Source organism: Myxine glutinosa, chromosome 3, assembly GCF_964187855.1.
Source record: "Myxine glutinosa chromosome 3, kmMyxGlut1.1, whole genome shotgun sequence".
Lineage (NCBI taxonomy): Eukaryota > Metazoa > Chordata > Myxini > Myxiniformes > Myxinidae > Myxine > Myxine glutinosa.
Window position 1 is genome coordinate 96,940,500 of NC_136263.1, and position 24,762 is coordinate 96,965,261.

At 41.4% G+C, this 24,762-nt stretch overlaps 1 protein-coding gene across 2 annotated transcripts in view; it reads left to right on the top strand.

The window, feature by feature from the left end:
* The window catches only part of LOC137423358 (MICAL-like protein 1), a 123,326-nt gene that overhangs the window by 79,258 nt on the left and 19,306 nt on the right, over positions 1-24,762 (top strand). Inside the window, exons 4-10 of one of the 2 annotated variants that reach the window (XM_068110412.2) lie at positions 3,505-3,599; positions 4,217-4,341; positions 9,507-10,576; positions 12,701-12,808; positions 16,781-16,877; positions 20,525-20,685; positions 23,102-23,190. In XM_068110412.2, coding sequence (XP_067966513.2) covers positions 3,505-3,599; positions 4,217-4,341; positions 9,507-10,576; positions 12,701-12,808; positions 16,781-16,877; positions 20,525-20,685; positions 23,102-23,190 — 1,745 coding nt within the window. The remainder of the gene's footprint in view (positions 1-3,504; positions 3,600-4,216; positions 4,342-9,506; positions 10,577-12,700; positions 12,809-16,780; positions 16,878-20,524; positions 20,686-23,101; positions 23,191-24,762) is intronic. The other variant, XM_068110414.2, reaches the window with a different exon arrangement.

Below are 24,762 nucleotides of genomic sequence, written 5' to 3' on the forward strand. Positions count from 1 at the left end.
TCAAACTCCATAGACTATCCTGCCTCATTCTTCCCACTCCCTCCCCCCCCCCCCCCCCGGGCCTCTGACGACCCACAGTTTCTCAGTTCACAGCAGCAATCTTTCCAGTTGTTTATGCTACCCTGGTCCGACCACACCTTGAATATGGCAACTTCCTCTGTAACAAGAAGTTCAAAACAGATGATGACAAGGTTGAGAAAGTTCAGAGAAGCACAACTAGACTTGTTAAAGAACTGAAAAGCTCCCACATGTAAAACGTCTGGAAGCCTTCATTCTACACTCCCTGTTATACAGGTGTAAAAGAGGAGACACGATTACAGTGTATAAAATATTTCACAAGACAGAGAGCTCAGACCATCAGTTCTTCTCAACTGCTGTTAGTAAAGATAATCCAACTTTAGTTTTACATGTAGCAGATGGGACCGACGTTTTTTTCCGCGCCATCCCTACATAGAGAGTACTAGCGTACTCTCTGATAAGTATTCGTGGACGCCCCTTCAAAATCTTCAAGAGCAGGCCGAGATTGAACATCAGAGCCAATTTCTTTAGTCAAATGATTGGAATGGTCTCCCTGGGGATATAGTTGAGGCATCCACCCTCAATTCTTTTCAAGTCAGCCTTGACAGATGTTGGGAAAATTGTGGTTCCTGACCACACATTCCTAACACATGTGCTAAAGTGAAACGAAATTTGTTTAAGTAATATTCAAGCAAGTGGAGAAGACCGGGAATACCACAGGATTGAATCTTAACATCCCGTGTACTGACGCTGAACTTACCACCATCTCTTGTCATCCCCACTGCTGACCGATGATCTTTATTACTCCGACAAACCGTTCCTAACGCTGCCGTCGTACTTGCTATTTTCAGTGTTTCCTCCCATCCTCCCTTCTTCCTCTTTTCCTGTTCGTTCATTCTCCTTGATGTTTTTGTCCCACTATCATTTTTACCATATTCTCCCATGAGCCCCGCTCTTATGAAGAAGAAGAAATAAACGGCTTATGCATGCTGCAATGTACAAAGAATACATTATGGTTGCTGTTGTATAAATGTTCCGTACATGATACATAAATACAAGTTCGATATAACTAATCTCTCATACCACTATGTATAGTGATCTTGTCTTTCTGGTAACCATAATAATCTTACGAGTACACTTGTTTTTTATGCACTACATGACCAAAAGTATGCGGACACCTCTTCTAATTAGTGGATTCGGCTGTTTCAGCCACACCCATTGCTGACAGGTATATACAATCAAGCACACAGCCATGCAATCTTCATAGACAAACATTGGCAGTACAATGGGCCGTACTGAAGAGCTCAGTGACTTTCAACATGGCACCGTCGTAGGATGTCACATTTCCAACAAGTTAGTTCATCAAATTTCCGCCCTGCTAGAGCTGCCCCGGTCAACTGTAAGTGCTGTTATTGTGAAGTGGAAACGTCTAGGAGCAACAACAGCTCAGCCGCGAAGTGGTAGGCCACACAAGCTCACAGAATGGGACCGCCGAGTGCTGAAGCACGTAGCACGTAAAAATGGTCTCTCCTCGGTTGCAACACTCACTACCAAGTTCCAAACTGCCTCTGGACGCAACACCAGCACAACAACTGTTCGTCGGGAGCTTCATGAAATGGATTTCCATGGCCGAGCAGCCGCACACAAGCCTAAGATCACCATGCGCAATGCCAAGCATCGGCTGGAGTGGTATAAAGCTTGCCGCCATTGGACTCTGGAGCAGTGGAAACGCGTTCTCTGGATTGATGAATCGCGCTTCACCATCTGGCAGTCCGATGGATGAATCTGGGTTTTGCGGATGCCAGGAGAACGCTACCTGCCCAAATGCATTGTGTTTGGTGGAGGAGGAATAATGGTCTGGGGTTGTTTTTCATGGATCGGGCTAGGCCCCTTAATTTCAGTGAAGGGAAATCTTAACGCTACCACATACAATGGCATTCTAGACGATTGTGTGCTTCCAACTCTGTGGCAACAGTTTGGGAAAGCCCTTTCCTGTTTCAGCATGGCAATGCCCCCATGCACAAAGTGAAGTCCATACAGAAATGGTTTGTTGAGATCGGCGTGGAAGAACTTGACTGGCCTGCACAGAGCCCTGACCTCAACCCCATTGAACACCTCACTAATGCTCTTGTGGCTGAATGGAAGCAAATCCCCGCAGCAATGTTCCAACATCTAGTGGAAAGCCTTCCCAAAAGAGTGGAGACTGTTTGTTATAGCAGCAAAGGGGGGGACCAACTCCATATTAATGCCCATGCTTTTGGAATGAAATGTTCGATGTTCGGATGTCCACATACTTTTGGTCATGTAGTGTATAAGCAAAGTACAATTGTGAAATGTTCGCACTCTCCTTATATCTACCTCCACCACCGAAGGAGACGGAGGTTAGATTTTCACCCCTGTCTGTTTGTCTGTAAGCAGGACATCTCAAAAGGTTGTGGATGGACTTGGACGAAATTTGGTGGACAGGTTGTGAGTGTGCAACAAGGATGAACTGATTCGATTTTGGTGGAGATCTAGATCCAGATCCGGATACTAAAATTTTAAGTGATTCTTCACCATTGAGAGCCGGGGCCAAAAACGATATATAGCACGATATATCAAAAAGTTGTGGACGAGTTATTACAAAACTTGGTCGACGAGTTGGTAAGGTGACGAGAACAAGCCGATTAGATGAGACCTATTAGTATGATAGAAAATGTAAACTGTTCTACTGAGTGCCATTCTTGCTATTTAATGTATGTACGTACCACTGTTTAATACAGAAATTAACACAAATTCAACATTCCATTTCGGATATTTGAAACAATCTTTCATTGATCAAAGTTTAATTTTTTTTATAGACTGGGCTTCAAATGTGACCTGAATCTTTTTAGACTTTCTTAGTTCATCATGGTTCATCATCATTGATCTTGTAGATCATCATTCTTAATAACCTGCTTCATGAAACTTTTTGCTCCAAAGATACTCTTTAAATCTTCAGCAAACTATGCAGGTGGTTACCTGTAAATTTGAATAGACTAGGTTTTAGTGGAACAGAAATATTGTAATTGTTGGCTTCTCTAGCCTCTTTAAAGGTTATCTTATTTGCCATCATCTTGATTCTAAGCACATGATACGTTAAAGCAGGAAGCATGTGATTACGGGTATTAGCTACCAACATTTTCCTTCAAACATTGTCAATGTACATACATGACTCAGCCTTTTATATATAGAATTGTAGATCAAATTTGTACCACCATTGTATGACATGTTTTGTTTGAAGGTTATACAACTACCTTGCACCCACATCAGCCACGTTTTTATCATGCAAATGTTGAGGTACAGTATCATGTTTTGACTTCACAAATAAAACCTGTTCGACATGCCTGTCGTTAAAAAATGCTGGTGATTTTTATGGGGCAGTGCTTTTATGAAGAGAAAGATGGTATTAAATGGTGAGTTGGATTGAACTTTTCAAAGGAGGTGTTTGTCATTTGAACCTTGTAGTTGGTGGTGCACAGAAGAGACCTTGTGAGCGATCTGAAATAGAACCAACTCCCAAGAAAGCAGTCATGGTGGAGGAGAAGGGAAGGAAGGAAAAGGTAGGACATTCCAACTGCAGTCACTTTTACATGAACAAACATGCTTTTCTTTCTAAAATACTTCAAATAAAACACCAATGTGTGATGTCTTTTTAAATATGGTACATGGTATGTTGGAATCTTCATAATAAATTGACTTTATTGAATTGAGTATTAAGGGCTGCCAGGATGGCCTAGACTTGAGGTACGTACACTTGCCTCTAAGCTGTCTAGCCTGGGTTCGAATCCCAACTCAGCTAAAAAACAGTCATCCCAGTATTTCACAGGCAAGATGATTCATCAATGTGTGTGCCGTCCTTCGGATGGATGTTAAACTGGGCGTCTCATCTATGGACATTATTCGGTGGACATGAAACATCCCACAGTGCCCCTCGCGAAGAGTAGGCGAGCTATCGGTGCCCTGAACAAATTACAAATATCGCTGCCCTCACTTCCTGAATCAGAGTGGCGACCCGACCAGGATTGTAGCTTAATAGCTGCTTTCGCAACACCAACGCTCTGCATAAGGCATGGTACATGAAAATGATGATAATGAGTAAACGAAATGTCACATTTTTATTTACTTGCATTACCGACCTTGTCATTTTTCTGACATTTGCACCATTCCCTTTGTAAAGAACTCGAAACACGAGATCTCCTCTCCAGGCACTGTGGCAGCCACATGTGCACTTTGCGGTGAACACGTGCATCTAGTCCAGCGTCACCTTGTCGATGGACACCTGTATCACCGCAATTGCTTCAGGTCTGTATTTGAGTCTATTATATCTTTATTTGCTTTATTTTATAAAGTTTCAGGAAGCTGGCTTTTACTATTAGCTTTGACAAAAGTTAATGATGTGCTCATGTGGGATCTACATGTGCTGGCATGTCAGTGATATGTTGAGGTTTCTGTTGAACTCACTTTTGGCAGGTCATGGATTTTCTCTCAACTTTGCTATCATTGAATTCACACTGACAAATTTCACTTAAACCTGACTTTCTTTGAATTTAGCATGCTTCTTTTTATTTATTTTCTTATTTTATATGCTTTGCTCCTTTTTTGTTACTCAGCTCCTCAACAATGCTTCTAGTAAAATAGCCTGTATTTTTATGACTAATCATCATGATGAAATTGGTTTAATGTGGTGGTCATGTGTAAGTGCAATTATATTTCATAGAAGTTAATGAACGATAAATGTATGAGGCTCACAGCTTTTGATTTATAAATGTATCAAAAAAGGATGACGCTTGTGGCCAATTTGGGAGACCACTTGACTGGCATCTCAAAAGTTGTTTGTTCAAATCCAACTTAAGGCAGCAGTATGAAAGATTTGGATGCTACGCTTGTGGAAGCAAATCTGGAATTAAGTGAATTTCTGTCATTATATTGTCAGCAAAAACCCAGCTAACTCGATAAGGACCTTTAAGAAGGGAAATAACTGCTTGCCCCAAGTTATATAATAACATATGTTGCTTGGCCACACATTCTGGTTGACTCAATGATATAGAGCAATTTGGGGTGGACGCTAAAACGTTACCTAAAAAGAAAAAGCGATGACTTCCAAAACCACAATTAACAAGCATTCTGAGTATTGCGCTGCAATACATGTCCCCTACCGGCAGTCTGTCATCCGGAAAACTGTTGGGGAAATTACCAAGGGTTATTTATCCACAGGTTCTGAATCGTCCCCAATCACTAATGACCTCAGAGTGGACTCACCTGTGATTCACACTCGGGACTTCGATTTATACACCTTGCAGACAGGTCAGCAGAAGCACGACAAAATAAGTTGTTGATAAACAACCTTTCGAGTCGCTAAATATCAGTAATTTATTATATTTTCCGGTTCACGATCAATGATCGATGTGTATATATATATGTTGCTCGGCTTGGCTCCGCCCCTCCCGAAAGTGTGTGCTGTGTCGCGCTGTTGACGTTCGCGAGACGAGGCTGAGGGTGTACGGTGCGGCTTGAGGAGAACTCTAGAATAAACAAGAGATATCCATTAAAAAAAAAAAAAATTCGTTTAATTAACGATATCTGCCAAGCCACGTGCCCTATCGCAAATTCCAAAAGGACATTTTAGTAGATTGACATGCTGAACAGATCTGTGAAGTTTCCCCTCGATTGGATCAAAAATGAGGGAGGAGCTCGGTTTTAAAGGTTCATGCTTAAAAACGTCATAACTCTGAAACCATGTGATGCATGACGTCATGCTCGCTGACGTTTTTGTTCGTCATGGGTATGCGATTTTGCCTGCAAAGTTTGGCCTCGATCTGTTCAGCCGTTGCAGAGAAAAAGGGGTTTTTGTGTTTTCACGAAAAACAATATGGCGGCCAAACCACGTGACCTGTGACGTCATAATTACCATTAAAATATTCTACAGACCGAGTCCCTCCTATGGTGAAAATTTGATCTCAATCGGTCCAATTATTGCAGAGAAAAACTTTTTAAAGGAAATTAAAACTTAAAATGGCACTGAGTTAAGGATCATCAGAATTATCAGAATTCCCAAAGTTCAAAGTGCCATACCTTTGTCCAAAATGATCGAAACGTCGTGAAGTTCGAACTCGATCTGGAACTTATCATGAGGAAACCATGTGCCAAGTTTGAAATCATTAGCGTTAAGCGTTTAGAAAAAAAGTCCGGAAAACTGTTCTTTGCGTGACGGACTGATGGACGGAGGGACGGCGTGCAAACCTATAGTCCCCTCCGGTGTACACCAGTAGGGGACTAATAATAGTTATAACTGCTGAAGTCCAGTGAATTTGTTGATTGATTTCAGATTTGGTAGAAGTCGATGATCTATTCTGTGGTCTTCTTTCCCCACTGGCCCCTCTTTTTACCTGTGTAGGAGAGATTTCAGTCAAGATCCATTTATATGGTCCTATTACTTTTTTTTAATCCATCTGCACGGTTGTATTGCTAGAGAGACTTGCTGATCCGACACTTCGTGTTTCAAAAATTACGGTAGTTCAAAAATCCAAAGAAGCTTACCAAGAAGGCTAGCTCAATTGATAAGAAACTTTCTGGTGTTACTTGTGTGAAAGTGGGTGAATCCAGCGAGTTTAAGAACAATAATGCAAGGGAGTATTTTTCTTTTCCATAGTCTTGGCAGATTGAGCGTGTGGAAGAGTGCTTGAGGAAGAGTACTTTGTAGGTTTTCTTGCTTAAGGAAGGAGACAATTCCAATGTCTGGATGTACGGTGCAGGCAAAACTGTGACGTATATTAAATGCTCCTCAACATGAGTTCAGAGAGGCCATCATCCTGTTGTGGGCTGGAATAGGCTGGATTGTTGCTGACATGTCGGTGGAACAAAAGGCAACCGGGACACTGCATTACCATCTTTGCCTTGTTTCTTTACTTTGTCACAATGTCGATTGTTATCCTCACATACAATAATTTTGGTAGAGGAATTTTCATCTACTCATGTACTCGTAATTAGAAGAAAATTTGAAAAAACATTTATTTTTATGCCTCGTACCTTTTTTGGCCATTATTGGGCTATTGTGAGTATCTCGTTCATAGTGTATGAACTCTCTTGAATTAACTTGATTACAGTTATTTAGATGAAAAAGACCCAATGTGAAAGTAGCATGTGATCGACATACACTACCGGTCAAAAGTTTTAGAACATCTCAATTATTCCAGTTTTTATTGAAATTTAAGCAATTCAAGTCCAGTGAACAACCTTAAATGGTACAAAGATAAGCAGTAAGACAGACAGACCATTATAACCCTTAAAAGCGTAGGTATTTCCTTTAGAGAAATTGCAAAGAAAGCCAAGGTGTCAGTGAGTAGAGTTTCCTACACCATCAAAAGGCACTTGGAAACTGGAGGAAACTCTGACAGGAATAGGTCTGGCAGACCCAAAGCCACAACAGAATCAGAAGACAAGTTTCTGAGAGTCAATAGCTTGCGTGATAGGCGGCTCACAGAACAACAGCTTCAAGCACAGTTTAACACTGGTCGAAGTAAGCAAGTGTCAGTTTCAACTGTGAAGAGAAGACTTCGAGCTGCAGGTTTGACAGGTCAAGTGGCAGTAAGAAAGCCATTGGTAAGATGGCAAAATAAGAAAAAGAGGCTTTCCTGGGCCATGAAGCACCGCCAGTGGACTACTGAAGACTGGCAAGAAGGTCTTATGGACCGATGAATCAAAATTTGAAATCTTTGGTTCATCACGCAGGGTTTTTGTACGCTGTCCAGTAGGTGAAAGGGTGGTTCCACAGTGTGTGACAACAACTGTCAAACATGGAGGAGGAAGCGTGATGGTCTGGGGCTCATTTGCTGGATCCAGAGTCGGCGACTTGCACAGAGTGACTGGCACCCTGAACCAAAAGGGCTACCACAACATTTTGCAGCGCCATGCAATACCCTCTTGTATATGCCTAGTTGGTCAGGGGTTCGTCCTACAGCAAGAAAATGACCCTAAACACACCTCCAGGCTATGTCAAAACTACCTTCGAGGAAAAGAACAAGACGGTAAGCTTTAAATCATGGAATGGCCAGCACAGTCTCCAGACTTAAACCCCATCGAGCTGGTTTGGGATGAACTGGACAGAAGGGTGAAAGCAAAGCAACCTAAACAAGAGCAACACATTTGTGGGAACTTCTGCAACAGTGTTGGGAAGAACTTCCCGAACAATATTTGATTTCCATTGTAGAAAGAATGCCACGAGTGTGTTCGGCGGTTATATCTGCAAAAGGTGGCTACTTTGCCGAGTCAAAAATTTAAATTAAAGTTTGTTAAACAAAATGATTCTATGATTATTTTTTTTATCTCCAATTGTTTATTTGTTCTATGCTTAATTTCAGAGTACATTGAGACATTAAACTGCGTAAATTTCAATAAAAACTGGAAATATTGAGGTGTTCTAAAACTTCTGACCGGTAGTGTATACTGCTAAATTAATGTACCATGCTGTATGCAGAGTATCAGTTCTGCGGAACAAGCAGTTTCTTGGCGACGTTTACAATCCTGAGTTGCAGTATCCATAGTTGGCACACCATAGTTGGCACACAGGAAATCAGGACAGGAATTTGGAATTTATCCAGGCTGCTGGCGATAGCTCGGCTTCTCTTCACAAAAGACACCGTACAATCTTTAACATCCACCAGCTATTGCTGGCAGGTGGGATGCCCAGTTCAGTGTCCATCCAACAGATGGCACACACATTGATTAATCACCCTGTCTGTAACTCAAATACCAGGATGACAGGTTATAGCTCGCCGAGATTTGGACCCAAGCTAGACAGCTCAGAGATGGGTATGCATACCTGTCGGCAATTATAGATTAGCGGTAAATGATTCAAAATAACGATTAGCATTTTTGCAGTATCGGTAGTACCTTGGGTTGAAGTTGATTTCTGAAGCTCTGTTAATGAAACAGAAATGTTGCTTTGAAATATTCTTGCTCAAAGAACCCTGGTGTTGGGCTAGCGGCTAGGGTGCTGGCTTAGGATCCTAGGATCCTCGGTTCGAATCCCGGTCAATTGCTGAATTAACGCCAGGGGGGTTGACTCAGCCTGTCATCCTTCCGAGGTCGTGCTAATTGAGTACCAGTTCACTGGTAATTCCCTGTTTGTCGTTAAAGGCGGCAAAAAGGGTTGGCGTCAGGAAGGGCATCCGGCCGTAAAACATTGCTTCAAAAAGGGGACCAAAAAAACAACAACAACCACGGTTCCCGAAAAAGGTCAACCCCCGCTTTGCGGGGAAAAATGGCCTCTAAAGGTGGTTATAAAGCAAATTCTCAATCGGGTTCTGATGATCAACAACTTTTTTTTTCATGTAGTAACCTGACACCAAAAACAGTAGATGTTTATTTTTCATTAATTTTATGTACAATTATTAGCTTGTAATTATGTACAAGTCAAAGTAAGGTTGAAATAAATTACAAAATGTATTACATTGTTTATTTTTTTGCAGGTGCAAGGAATGCAACAATACGCTCATCCGAGGGGCATACAGTACTGGAAAAGACACCGGCACTTTTGTTTGTCAGCATCATAAGGCCAGACAATCTTCTGCTCTCCAACCAACCAACATCCAGCCCTCAGCATACAATGCACAAACAGGGCAAAAACCTTTGAACACAAAATGCCTGATAACGACTTCTTCTTCTTCTCCTTCCACGAGGACAATTGCTTGCGTTGCTTACACTCCAGCAAAGACTTCATTCTTTGTTGTAAAGCCTTCCACCACATCCAGCCAAAGTATGCAGGTGTATGAGCCCAAGCAAGAGAAGCCTGCCTCTGTGATGTCCTCCAAAGTTCAAGGTTCAACATATCAACCAACACATTCCACTGAGATAGCTGCTGCACGGAAAGCCTTCCTGAATGCTGAGACAAGGCCAACATCTCACAGAGGCAAAGACGGCATTTCTTTAAGTCAAAAACCGAGTGCTGTCTCCACTGCTCAATATTCATCTTCTCAAATTACTTCTCCCTCTAGTGTAATGGTTAGCCCCAGACATATCACCCAAGTGGCAATTGCCATACCAAGTGAGCCACAGATGTCAACACCATCATCCGGAACAAAAGCAGCTCGAGACAAAGCTCGTATATTCCTTGGAAACAAACTTGGGAAACTTTCTATGGCAGGAACAAGTTCCAGTTCTTCTGGCGAGAAAACACAAACTTCAACAGTATTTTCAGAATTTTCTAACAAAGGCCTTAATTTGTCATCCCATACAAAGAGAACATCTCTCACAAACTCAAATGAGCCAATGCCTTCCCCTATTTATTCCGTGCCAACTTGCATGCCCTCTTATTCTTTTTCTTCTTCTTCTTCTTCTTTGGCTAACTCATTTTCTCCATCACTTAACTTTTCACACTCTTCCTCAACATCATCATTTGCCGGCAAGTCAAATTCTACCGCAACTCCGCAATCCACAATATCATCATTTTCTGCAATTCCGAAAACAAGCCAGAATGCTCATGATTCAGCCTTTGGTACAAGAGGTCTAAATGCTGTGGGCAAGTCTACTTCTTCAGAAGGTAAAGTACATGCATTTTAAATTTTTTGCAAGTGTGTTTAAGTATTATTTTCGCATTTACGGCTCCCAATCAAAGCCCCAAATTATTAGATGGGAACTCTACATGCCGAGAATTATAGTCCCACGGATAGCCGCCATAAAGCTAAGTTTAGACATTGTGTCACCTGAACAGGTTGTTGTGATGTGCCTCTAATCTTGTGCACGTGTTAAGCACACGTGAATAGCCAAACAAATTGGAGAGCCAGAAAATGACATTTGGCCAACATCAATATTGAACTTTCAAACTTGGCTCCCTCTTCTAAAACCTCGTGGTATCTTGATAGTCTGTCTCTGGAGTATGCCCCTCTCCATCCATTCCTCAACTTAAAATGGCACCACAGCTGACTCTGCTCGTGAGAAGGCCGATGCCTCAATTATGTTTGTTTCCAAATATTGTGTCCCCAGCCCCTCACTCTCTGTACACACCCACCCAGCCATATCCAACTGCTCCTGGACTCTGTCTTTTGCACCTGGTAAGGTGGAGAAGTTTCTGTCAACCCTCAATTACGATTCCGCAACTGGGCCGGATGTCATCAGCTCCCTGGTCCTAAAAACCTACCCTACTGCTCTTGCACATCCTCTTTCTGCTCTGTTCACCATATCATTTGTCTTAGATAATCTTCCATCTCCTTGAAAATCAGCCAACACCACTGCATTGCATAAAAGGTGCAAAAACCGATTCCCTTAACTCCAGATCTGTAAGCTTACTTCCAATCATCAGCAAAGTCATTACTTTCTGGAAAAAATTCCAGCAAGTATGTTGGTTGGTTTGTCTGTCCGTCTGTCTGTCTGTTTGTGCGCAGTACTACGTCTACATCGTTGCACATAGCATCGCCATACTTTACACACATATTTGCCTTGCCCTGGAATAGACTGTGCCCAATTTTTAACTCTCTAGGCCCAAGGCCTCCATTATGACGTCATAATTCGACAAGTACGCTCTTTCACGCTCTTTCACGAGCCTCGAACTTGTATACAAAAAAAAAAAAAAAATACAAAACGTCATCCAATCAAAATGCAATATTTCTTGAACGCCATGTCGGCATAAACTGGTGGAGAAAAAAAATAATGATGACGTCATTGGTCACGTGGTTCGGCTGCCATCGTGGAAAAACCGAAAAACTTTGCACCACTATATCTCCGAAAGTGCTGAATAGAATAGTGCCATGATGGCAGAGAGTGGTTGGCAAATCAAAAAAAAAGAAAGTACATTCCGGCAAGTCCTCGGTCTCTGACCGATTTCTAGTGTTTGTCTGTCTGTCTGTCTGTTTGTTTGTCTGTCAACAGGATATCTCAAAAGGCGAAATTTGGTGGAGACTTTGAGTATGTGACAAGGATGAAATTGATTTTTTAAAAGTGATTCATCACCATTGAGTAATAGGGCCAAAAATTATATATAGCACAATATCTTAAAAAGTTGTTGATGACATGACAAAACTTGGGGGATGAGTTGGGTAAGTGACAAGAACAAGTGGATTAGATTTTGGTTCAGGTCCCAATCCAGATCCGACCTATCAGAGGGATACAAAACATAAACTGTTCAACCTGGCGGAGGTATGCATTTCACCGAGTGCCGTTCTAGTTTTTTTTTTTTGGATGATCTTGAGCATCGAAAAGCAAATGCAGATGGCACAGCCAGCTTGATACTTTTTCATAAAGGCTTTTTGTTTTTTTTCTGAAGACAGGCACTCATTGATGCTGACATAACATTACAGTGGTCATTTGTGGTCAAACACAACTTTCTGCCAAATAAAAATAGTGTTCCATTGGCAACTTTTTACTCTTGAGAAATCCTCCCTTTCCTTTTTTTCATTGATTATGTAGAAAACAATTGTGAAAAAAGAAATCTGTACCAGAATGTCAATCTTAATTCCTCAATTCTATGAGTTGCTGCAGTTATTTGCAAAAATAATTCTCACCTACAAGCGCACATGATTTATCCAAATTTCCACTCTAAGAAATGGTGACATCAGTGATATCTCCAAAGCCTTAGTTATGATTTATAATGTGTATGCAACTATGTATGCATGCATGCTTCTAAGAAAATTAAACTTCACTGTAATAACCATAGATCTCTGCATTTCAGGATCACAACCACACAAACGTTCAGTTGATTCTTCATCCAAGGAAACTGGTGCAAGCTACTGGGGTGTACATCTGCGTACAGTCGGCAGTCCAGAAGGCAAGAGTACAGGTAAGGAAATGTCTAATCCAGGAGTGGGAGGTCAGAAGCATGAGCAACAGCACAGTTAGTGAAGTTGCAGCAAGCCAAACACCAGAAGTACATCCCAGGGGCACAGACTGCATTTAAGTAATTGTGCACCATGGCCTGGTTAATAAAAATAATAACGTTTTCCCTTCGTTTCTTCTTTTGGTTCTTCCTCAATGTTTAAAATCAATTCCAATATTCTTGAAAGAGCATGAACATAATTATACTGTGTGAGAACATAGATATAAGAGATAGCACAACCACCGGTGAGTTCTATTAACCAAACGGTTTCACGGATTGTATAGATTTCACCAGTTTTGTTGCTTCCACTCATAATTGGCAATACTTTCTTTTAACAAACCCATTGAAATATGTAGACTTTCTCGGCAATTAAATTACAGCTCTTAATCCACAATAACAAGGAGTCACTATTCATCTGCTTGGAGGAATTGTATTAAGATGCCTAGTTATAGGCCCAAAGTGATAGAATGTGTAGATTATAGGTTTTGTTGCTGAAAAGGTTAGTTTTAGATTTTAGCAGGTCTGAGTTGATTTTGTGTGAATACAGTAGATGATGTCTTTAAAGTGCCAAGTTCCAAGGTCGCCAAGACCAAGCAAAGAAACACACACACACACATACATACACACACACACACACACACACACACACACACGGAGATCTTAAAAAGCATCCCTGGGCATATATTACTACAGCAAACTACAGTGGGAGGCTGTCTGGCACTCGGTGACGATCCTGAAAAAAAACCCAGAAAATTAAAGAGCCTGAACAAAAGTTTGAGAACAAGAAACTTAAGAGCTTAGTCCATGAATCATGATCCCTTGCTGAAACAGAGATGTCTACTTTGAGACCTGGGAGGATTCCGTTCCATCTTCTGAAACCCGCATATGGACACATAACCAACACACACACACACACACACACACACACACACACACACACACACACACACACACACACATACACACACACACACACACACAAATACACACACACACACAAACACATACACACACACACACACACACACACACACACACACATACACATACACATACACATACACACACACACACACACATACATACACATGTACATACACCCATACATACATACATACATACATACATTTACATACACATACATGTATTCTCCACCTTGATTGGCCTTGTAGGCGTTGTGGCGGGCAAAATCCCATTTAAAATAAAACCATACATACACACATACATACATACATACATACACACATACAGACATACATACATACATACATACACACACATACATACATATACACATACATACATATACACATACATACACACACACATACATGTAGGCTTTGTGGCAAGCAAAACCCCATTAAAAATATATATACAGTCACATGAAAAAGTAAGTACACCCCATGTAAAGTTTTGACTTTTTCAAAATATTTCAACATACAGCTATTTGATCTTCATTTCAACAATATTGATAGATAAAGGTGATATAATATAACAAATATCATGAAACATTTACATTTTGTAGTCCATTGTATAATTTAAATAAACATAAATGCAAATTTCACATGTGGAAAAAGTAAGTACACCCCTACATTTATCACTACTTCATCTACCTAAAATTAGAATCAGCTGCACCAGCTCAGGTGCAAATGATTAGAACATCGTCAGAGAGGATCTTGGAGGAACCTGTCTTATTTAAAACTCAGACATTTCGTTTGGTTTGCTCTTTGTTGTTGAAGTGTGCGGCGTCACCATGCCTAGATCAAAAGAGCTCTCTGAGGCCTTTAGAAAGAAGGTTATAGATGCCTACGAGTCTGGGAAGGGATTTTAAAAGATCTCCAAACAATTTGAAACAATCATTCGACTGTCCGGAAGATCATCTACAAGTGGAGAAGATTCCAAACAACTGCCAACTTGTTCAGGCCAGGCCGCCCCAGCAACTTCAGCCCGAGAGCAGACCGCAAGATGCTGAAAGAAGTCTCTAAGAACCCCAGAATGTCATCACGGGACCTACAGGTAGCTCTTGCCATTGTTGATGTCAAAGTGCACGAGTCTACCATTAGAAAGAGGCTGCACAAATTTGATCTACATGGGAGGTGTGCCAGGAGGAAACCTTTGCTGTCCAGAAAGAACATCAGGGCAAGACGAAAGTTTGCCAATTAACACCTAGGCAAAGACCAGCACTTCTGGAACAATGTGCTCTGGACAGATGAGTCAAAGGTAGAGCTATTTGGCCACAGTACCAGAAGACATGTTTGGACAAAACCAAAGACAGCATTTGACCACAAGAACCTGATACCAACTGTGAAGCATGGTGGTGGAAATATTATGGTTTGGGGCAGCTTTGCTGCATCAGGGCCTGGGCAGCTCACCATCATAGAATCCACTGTGAATTCTTCATTGTACCAGAGGGTGCTTGAGGATAATGTGAGGCCATCTGTCGGCAAGTTGAAGCTCAACCGAAGGTGGACCTTGCAACATGACAATGACCCTAAACATACCAGTAAATCCACCAAGGAATGGCTGAAAAGAAAGAAATGGAGGGTTCTGGAATGGCCAAGTCAAAGCCCGGATCTAAATCCCATCGAGATGTTGTGGGGGGATTTGAAACGAGCTGTGCATGCAAGAAACCCCTCCAACATCGCACAGCTGAAATAATTCTGCATGGAGGAGTGGGCAAAAATTTCTCCCAGTCAATGTCAGAGACTGGCAGACAGTTATAAGAAACGGCTACTTGAGGTTGTTTCTGCCAAAGGGGGCAATACCACCTATTAGAGCCAAGGGTGTACTTACTTTTTCCACATGCGAAATTTGCATTTATGTTTATTTAAATTATACAATGGACTACAAAATGTAAATGTTTCATGATATTTGTTATATTATATCACCTTTATCTATCAATATTGTTGAAATGAAGATCAAATAGTTGTATGTTGATATATGTTGAAAAAGTCAAAACTTTACATGGGGTGTACTTACTTTTTCACGTGACTGTATATAAAAACCAAATGTTTGAATTACATTTGTTTCACCTTTTATAACACATGGCAGGCATCTTGAAATGTTTGGCAAGTCGATGAAGTCATTAAAAGAGCTGTTTCATGTGTGTAGGTCTCACATAGAAACACATTTTGTTGATGAATAATCCCACCCAAACATTTCCTTTTGCCCCACACACCATCAGTCTAACAAACTCCCCTCCCAATGCTTACTAATGATGGGCCACAAGGGTCTCTGCTCTGAGGGACCCCACCGATCATGACCCCAGGAGTTTTTCACCAATCATCTGAAGCCCTCATCTATCTCCATCCTGTGGCCCTGCCATGAGTCTCTGCCCCCAGGGCGTCTATGAATCCTAGCCTCAATGACAAGTCAGTGCCGCCTCCCATGCTCTGACAGGTAGCTGCAGAGGAGTTTATCTCCCTCTGTTGGTGAGAGAGAACATATTGTGTAGCCCAACCCCTCCCCCCCCCCCCCGCCCCTTGCCACTCCCCCAATCTTGCCCTTCTCCATCCAGTTCCACAGAGGATGACAAATAGACAGGGGGCCTTAATCTCCATAGCTATCTCTACATCAGACAACACCAATCCCCTCACAAACACCATTAAAGACCCCTCACCTTACACAAACAATTAACACAGGGTATGAAATTCTGAAACAAATTTGTGAATATACACGATGTCGAAGGCCTTCATTTAACTATTAACCCCCCCATAATTGTATCAATAATTTAGAGCAAGTGTCCAGATTGTGATGACAAAGGAAGTTCGTACAGGCAATTAAATGGCCACACACCGAGGCTTGTTGTGTTAAATTGCGTGCCATGATCTTTTGGGATAATGTAACATTTATGGGATAACCTGCTGTGTTGATTCCATAAACACCAAAGCATTCAAGTGGATGAAACTTCTCAATGTTCTTTCTACTCTCATGCAGATTTGCACACCAAGTCACAAACTATGGCAACCAGTGGGCCTTCTCCATCAAGCCCTGTTTATTCAACCTCAAATGTCAACCCTGCTGTCAAACAGGGGTAAGCTTGAATCCAAGATTATTATAACGTCGCTTAAGGAAACTTGTTTGCATCCACCCTAATTTTGAAGACTGCATGGTTGAACCTTCTCACTACAACAGTATAACATAGTCCGTTATCAATTTGCATTTTGGATACAAATTATGCCGCTCACACCGACGATGCATCGTTATTAATAGCTGTTACAAAACTGTTCTTCCTCAACACATTTGTTTTTAGGATGGGAAATGTTTTTGGATGTCATTATTCAAAGATGCAGTGTTAACTTTTACAGAAAAAAATTAATATATAAAAAACTCAATGTTGTGCATCGGCATGCTCATCATTATTATTATTTGTACATTACTTGAGACTCCAGGAAGGGCATCTAACACCACAGATTTAAAATAAACAAGAAGTTCAGAAACTAGAGGACACAATGCACACGTGTTATACAGTAGATCCTATGACCAAAAAATAGAACAGAATGGTTAGTTCGTTTTATTATTAACCTGTGGGCGTGTCTGTGTGCATGTGTGTGCGTGTGTGTGTGTGTGTGTGTGTGTGTGTGTATGTGTGTGTGTGTATGTTTATATATACAGACTTGGCATTTAATATGGAATTTTGTTTTTTTCTTGACTTGGGTTTACTTTCTTAACTCAGTATATCAATCTGGTGAGTTTCTTTGACACTTTGGTGATTTATTTTTTAAAAGAACCATGTCACTGATTGTCTGTCGCAGCAAGAAGTCAACAACAAGATTATATCACAGGTGGCGTGGCAAAATGTACGGACAGGTGCATTTGATGATTGGCTTCACAGTCGGGTATACACGGGTTGTTGCGTTCTGTATTAGTGGAAAACAACTGCTGCACGTCTCCAAACGTTATTGCCGCTTCCTCTGGAGATGGTCCGTCAACTCGACAATGCTGTTTGTCATGGAGTGGTGGCTTTACGAAATTACGGCATGAAACAGCGTGCTATTGCTCGGCAGTATGGCATCACTCAAGGTCAGGTGTCAAAGATCCTGAAACGAAATGCTCAGAGGGGTGTCCCTACTCCAATACCGAGGCCAGCACGTCCCCGGAGAACCACAAGGAGGGATGATCGCCAGCTGCACCGGTTAGTCCGCAATGGCCGTACCAAGTCAGCTAATCGGCTTAGGGCTGAGTGGCAGCAACTGACAAATGTGCCTGTATCCAGAAGGCTAGTCAACCAACGACTGGTTCAAGCAGGCTATCGTGCCAGGCGTCCCCTGAGAAAGCCACGCCTGACCAGACAACACCGCCAGCGCCGATTACAGTGGGCCAGAGAGCACCGTCAATGGCAGCCAGGACACTGGTATCATGTGATCTTCAGTGACGAGTCTAGATTTCTGGTCTATCGTCAAGATGGCCGCGTCCGAGTGCGCAGACAAGTGCATGAAGCCTACAACAAAGATTGTATAGTGCCAAGAGTCCAAGCTGGAGGTGGTGGGGTGACCGTTTGGGCTGCTTTTCATGCAGGGGGCAAAACTGACCTGGTTGTTCTGAATGGAAACCTGAACCAGTTCAAGTACAGGGCCATTCTGGAAGAAACATTGCTTCCATTTGCTCGTGCAGCCTTTCGAGGAAACTTTGTCTTCCAAGATGACCATGCACGGCCTCATCGTGCTCGCATGATCCAACACTTTCTTGCTGACCGTGGTGTAGAGCATATGGAGTGGCCTGCCATGTTCCCGGATATGAATCCGATAGAGAACTTGTGGGCAGAATTAACGCATCAAATCGACCACTTGGACCAGCAGCCGACCTCTGTGCGTGAATTGCAGCAGGCTATTGTCACTGCATGGCAAGCGATTCCTGTCCAAACCTTGGCAAATCTCGTGAACAGCATGCCTCAACGTGTATGTGCTCTCCTGAATGCTCGTGTGGGTTACACGAAGTACTGAACTGTAATTTTACTGTCCGTAATCCTAGTCGTAATTTAACTTTTGTTTTTGTTAAAAAAAAATTGGGCTAATGTGCAAAATAAAGAGATACTTCTGGAAAACGCACAGAAGTTTAACACATTACTGTCCATGAATTGAGTTCGATATCAGTTTACATCACTTTCAAGGATCAATTTATTTATTTTGAAATGTCAAATGTGGTTTTTGTTTCTTTTAAATGTCACATTGACAAAATCTAGAATAATTTCAACATAATTCCAATGAACTTTTGGTTCTAAGACATCTTGAAAAGTAAGTTCACCTACACAAAAAAAATATTCCATATTAAATGCCGTCTGTATATATATATATATATGCTTCTCTTTATCTCATGATAATGTGACTTTAGATTCATGTCCTATATACTGTAGTTATGTCATTTGTTTCTTGCTGATCTTGTAAATCAGGTACAAGGTTAATATACCATACACACATTTCATACATCCCTTTCCCTTCCTTCTCTCTTCACTCATATCTCATCTCAATGGCATTTATGTTTCTCTATTATATTACCTTACATTTATTTTTTCCTAAATTAAAAATAAATAAATGTATCCCCCTCCTCTTTGAACCCTTTGTTTGCATATTTGATGTCAATCCGACAAGATATATGTACAAGCATCAGTCACTGTAGAAAAGTGTTCATAACTTCTTCTTCATTCATTGACTGCACAAGGCTGTGGGTAGCACCATTGGCTGGGAGCGTGACTGTGCCAGCTGATGCCACGCCCTCTGCTGGTTAGGGCAGGAATTTGGTATTTGTTCAGGGTGCCGGCGATAGCTTGCCTAATCTTCTTGGAGGACACCATCCATGGGATCTTTAACGTCCACCAACGAATGCTGACAGACGGGACGCCCAGTTTAACGTACATCCGAGGGACGGACATACATTGATGAATCAGCATGCCTGCGAAACACCAGGATAACAGTTTCATAAGTGGATCGGGATTCAAACCCAGGCTAGACAGCCCAGAGGCGAGTGTGCGGACCTATTGGCCATTCTGTCAGCCCTTGTTTATCACTTCCACACACACTAAAATTTTCATGTGACACCTACCTAAATGTATTAGCACAATATGGAAAGGATGGCCTTTTGAAGGATGTAATAGTGATTGCAGATCAGTTGTAGTGATAGCAAATTAATTGGCAGTTAGGAAGTCTGAAGGCATACACAGCTCCACAACTGGATAGCCCAATCCAAGGGTATGCAACAGGTGGTTGCAGGTTTGCATCATACAACAGGTGGTTGCAGGTTTGCATCATTGCTGGAAGTGTGGCTGAGCTGCTGATACAGTGCTACCTTTAGATAAGAGTTTGGAATTTGGCCAGGGTTCCGACAATAACTCACCTACTCTTCCTGAATGACATTGTGGGATTTCTAAAGTTCACCAACAAATGCTGGCTGATGGGACGTCCAGTTTAACCTCCATCCGAGAGATGGCACACACATTGATGCCTCACCCTGCATGCGAAACATCAGGATGCCAGTTTATAGCTGGGCCAAGATTTGAACCCAGGCTAGAAAGCTCAGCAGTGAGTGCACACACCTCCAGGCTATTCAAGGGTACCCAAGGAAGTAGAGAAAGACATGAGCATTGTGCTACGGACAGAAATACTTATTTTATTCTTCACATCCTAAATGCGCTGATCTTGGCAGGCAAGTCTGATTGATGTCTTGTTTTTATTCTTCCCTCCCCAGGCAGAGAGACAAATACAAGCCAAACACAATCACCAGCCCAGCTCCAGGAACTTCTCCTGCCAAGAACTACAGTCCAAGCAACCGCCCTAATCACCCTCCTCCTCCGAGAGAATCTCCAACAGGGCCTGCTGCAAAAGCACAATCCAATTGCACAAAACCAGGTTTGTAAAGTGTGGGTTGATGGATCAATAGGGAACAGAGTACAGTGTAGTCTTGTAAATACACTGAGAATTTTCTGTGTTCATGATTCAATCCTTCTTCGAAACATTCTCCTGCGTGAATGGTACAGATGTTTGATTCATCATGACTTATTTTTTATTTATTTAAATGCTGTTTGTCTTTATTTATTTTTTACTTCTTCATTGCAAGCCAGACGTAAGAGGAGAAACATTGTTGTCTGGTTTTCTTATTTTTATTGAGATAACTCTTTGGAATGAGTTGTAGTGGGGAAACAAAAACAAGACATCAAAAACGATTCCTCTGCAGATTCATTGCATTATGTCATGAATGCATCTTGTCAACTGGCTGTTTGGCATGTCAGGAAGTAGATCGTATATTATCCATTTTGGATGTGCACCACATGTTATGTGAAATGCCTGGCGATGCTATCCAATCCAATCCATCAATTGGGTGGCTGTGCATTTTATTCGCTTCACTGGACCTAAACCATAGTCTCATGTTGAATACATGAATGTTGACATCTATTTAATAGATTAGAAAGTGTTCACCTGATGAAGTGTGCAATACCAAGGAAGAACACATTCTGGATTTCCTGTACATTCGGATAGCAGCATTTGCGGACCCTGCGTATTCACGGTCCATAACATATGACCTGCTTCTACATTCGCGTATTCGCGGTAAATTATACTTTTTTTTTTTACACATCAGGACTGGTCTCCTATATCTACTGATGCTGATATTAATTCAGCCTGGGAATTCTTCCACAGAAACCTGCTCACTCTTAGGCACAGATTCATCCCATCTCGTCTATAATTATCTTACCCATCCTCCCGCTCTTGGTCCTCTGAATCCTGTAGTGAAGCAGTTCCCTTATACCAACTTGCATTCTCCTCCTGGAAGGCAAATCAAACTGAAGACAACCTCAGATCATTCCACAAAGATGACAAGTGTCTACTCTCTGGAGAGCCAGAAAACAAGATCTGTACAATCTCAAGAATGAGTTTTAAAACTTTTCTCCATCCTCTAAAACCTGGTGGTGCCTTGTCAAGACTTACAACCTCTGCCCTCTCCGTACTTTGGCCCCCTCAGGTATCTGCAGGATGCGCTCGGTCCACCAGCAACCCCCCCCGCCCCCCTAGTGAAACTGCCTAAATCCAGAACCACTGCCTACCTCCACTTATAAGACTCCTTTATTATTATTATTGTTATTATTTATTCCTCTTTTTCCCCACCTGTGTAACCACCTTCCATACTTTTTCCCCACCTGTGTATAATCACCTTCATACTCTCTTCAATCTCATTTCTCCCTCCAGGTCTTCAAGACAGCTGTTCACTACCGTCTCAAGTCATCCCCTATCCAAACTCATGATCTTTTCTACACCTGTTAAACCACCCACACCCCTCCCAAAGATTTTGCTTATGTATCCATCTTGTCTACCCTTTGCATTCTCCCTTACACCTCATTGTTACCTGCATCCCTTGTTTGTCTCTCTTTGTCTATTTTCTCCCTCCACCCTGCTGTTGGCGTGTCCCCTTTCTCCTGCTGTTCCCTTTGTTATATTGTGTCCTGATTAGTTTTATGTCATAGCTCTTCCATGAGCCTAGACCATATGGTAAGGAAAAATAATAATATTATCCTCGTCCCCCACCTCTCCCACACCCCATAGCCTTCCCCACCCACATTCAAACAATGCCCCCACATTCGCGGATTCAATATTTGCACCATTTTTAGGATCGTATCCCCAGTAAATGTCGGAGTTCGACTGCACTCTACCTTTCCCTTGGATTTTGCTAGTGTTCTTTATCCCTTTCTTAATCAATCTCAAATAAACACCGTCTCAAATCCTTTCTTAATCGATCTCAAATCCAACAAGGATGATGATGGTTTCATTTGCCAAATTGTGGTTATTTCAAATTTCATGGATTTATACTCGAGGTAAAATTTATTTATTTATACTTCGGTGGCGGAGGTAAAAAGGTGAAGTGACGTTTCATGCATGATGCCATTTTCAAAGCACGAAAGAAAACACATACAAAGAACATAATATTGAAAATCTCCTGCTTTGCTTCAGTGGGAGAGACATCATTGCTTTCACATCTGGATAACAGATGACTTTTTAATTTGAAGTTATTTCTGTATACGAGTAGAAAGATACCGTCATATTTGTGTAAGATTGTATAATTTTTGGATGTGATAGACCACGTATCTACTTTCAGGACGTCATAGACCCTTCAATGGACAGGTAGAACTGGTAACAGCAAAAAAAGACATTTTTAATCTTACTGAAAACTATGATAAAAGTGGATTATAAAGTTAAATGCTATAATGTGTTATGAAGATTGCACAAGTATCAGTTTGAACTTCATTGGATGCTTATTTGAATCTTTTGTTTCCAGTAGGAGCTACCACATACAAAAACGCTCTTCAGGTCTACAGAAAAAAGACCAATGCTCCAGGATACGGTTTCCCCCACACCCAGAGGAAGGTGAAATGATGTTTCTACATGCTGTCAGTCCATAAAATAGTTCCAACAATGGAGATTTCACGCTGAAATATTTCTTTCTATCTTTAACAAGCACAACTTTCCAGGCTGGAAAAATCCATTGGCAGAAGTGGGATTTTAACATTTCTTTTGAAACATTATTTTCTTTATTTTTTCCCAATTATGAACTGGATAGCCAGAATTTTGTAAAACAGATACAAGATTACATAGTTAACTAGAACGGCACTTGGCAGAGGGAATTGCTCTGGCAGGCTGAACAGTTTGTTTTGTATCCCACTGATTGGCTAAATCTGGATCCAGGAATCCAAAATCTAACGGCTTGTTCTTGTCACCTACCCAACTCATCCACCAAGTTTTGTCACAACTCGTCCACAACTATTTGAAATGTCATGCAATATATTGTTTTTGGCCCCATGTCTAATAGTGAAGAATTACCTTAAAAAATAGATGGTATTCATAGAATACTTAACCTGCGGAGTCAACTTGGTGCGAGCCAACTCTTATGTTTTTTAAGGGTTTTTTTCTTTGATCCAATATGGCTGCCAGACCACGTGAGGGATGACATCATAAATTTATATTTAATATAATTGTTGCATAGATCATGCTCAATAAATTTCAAACAGATCAGACTAAGCGTTGACCCTGTCGAATTATGACGTCATAATTACAGCGCCAATGGCGTCATCATTAACAACACCTATTCCCCATACGGAGTTCTTTACAATGAGCCACGTTTCAAATTTTTCCATGGAGCAGTTTTGGAGATATATAGGTGCAATGTTTTTCGGTTTTTCCAAGATGGTGCCTGTACCATATGACCTATGATGTCATAATTTTCATTAAAACATTCTACAGGAGGAGGTGCTCCCATGGTGAAAATTTAGTGTGCATCAGACCAACAGTTGCAGAGAAAAAAATTCATACTGATCGGATCAAGAGTTGTACTTGTCGAATTATAACGCCATAACAAAGGCACCGATGACATCATCATTAACATATCTTATTCCCCATTGGGGAGTAGTTGACAATGAGCCATGTTTCAATTTTTCCCATGGATCAGTTTCGGAGATATAGAGGTGCAACTTTTTTCGATTTTACCAAGATGGCGCCTGTACCACATGACTTATGATGTCATAATTATCATTAAAAATTTATACAGGAGGAGCCGCTCATATTGTGAACATTTTGTGTCCAGCGGACTAACAGTTGCAGAGGAAATATTTTTTTTATACTGATCAGATCAAGCGTTATACTTGTCGAATTATGACGTCATAATTAAGGCACCGATGACTTCATCATCAACATATCTTATTCCCCATGGGGAGTACTTGACAATGAGCTATGCTTTAATTTTTTCCTTTGAGCGGTTTGGGAGATATAGAGGTGTAACGTTTTTCCAAGATGGTGTCCGTACCACGTAAACTATGACGTCATAATTATGAATAAAAAATTGTACAGGCAGAGGTGCTCCTATGGTAAAATTTCGTTTCAATCAGACCAACGGTTGCCGAGAAAATTAAGTTTTAAAATGTAGACGCCACACGTACGGACGCA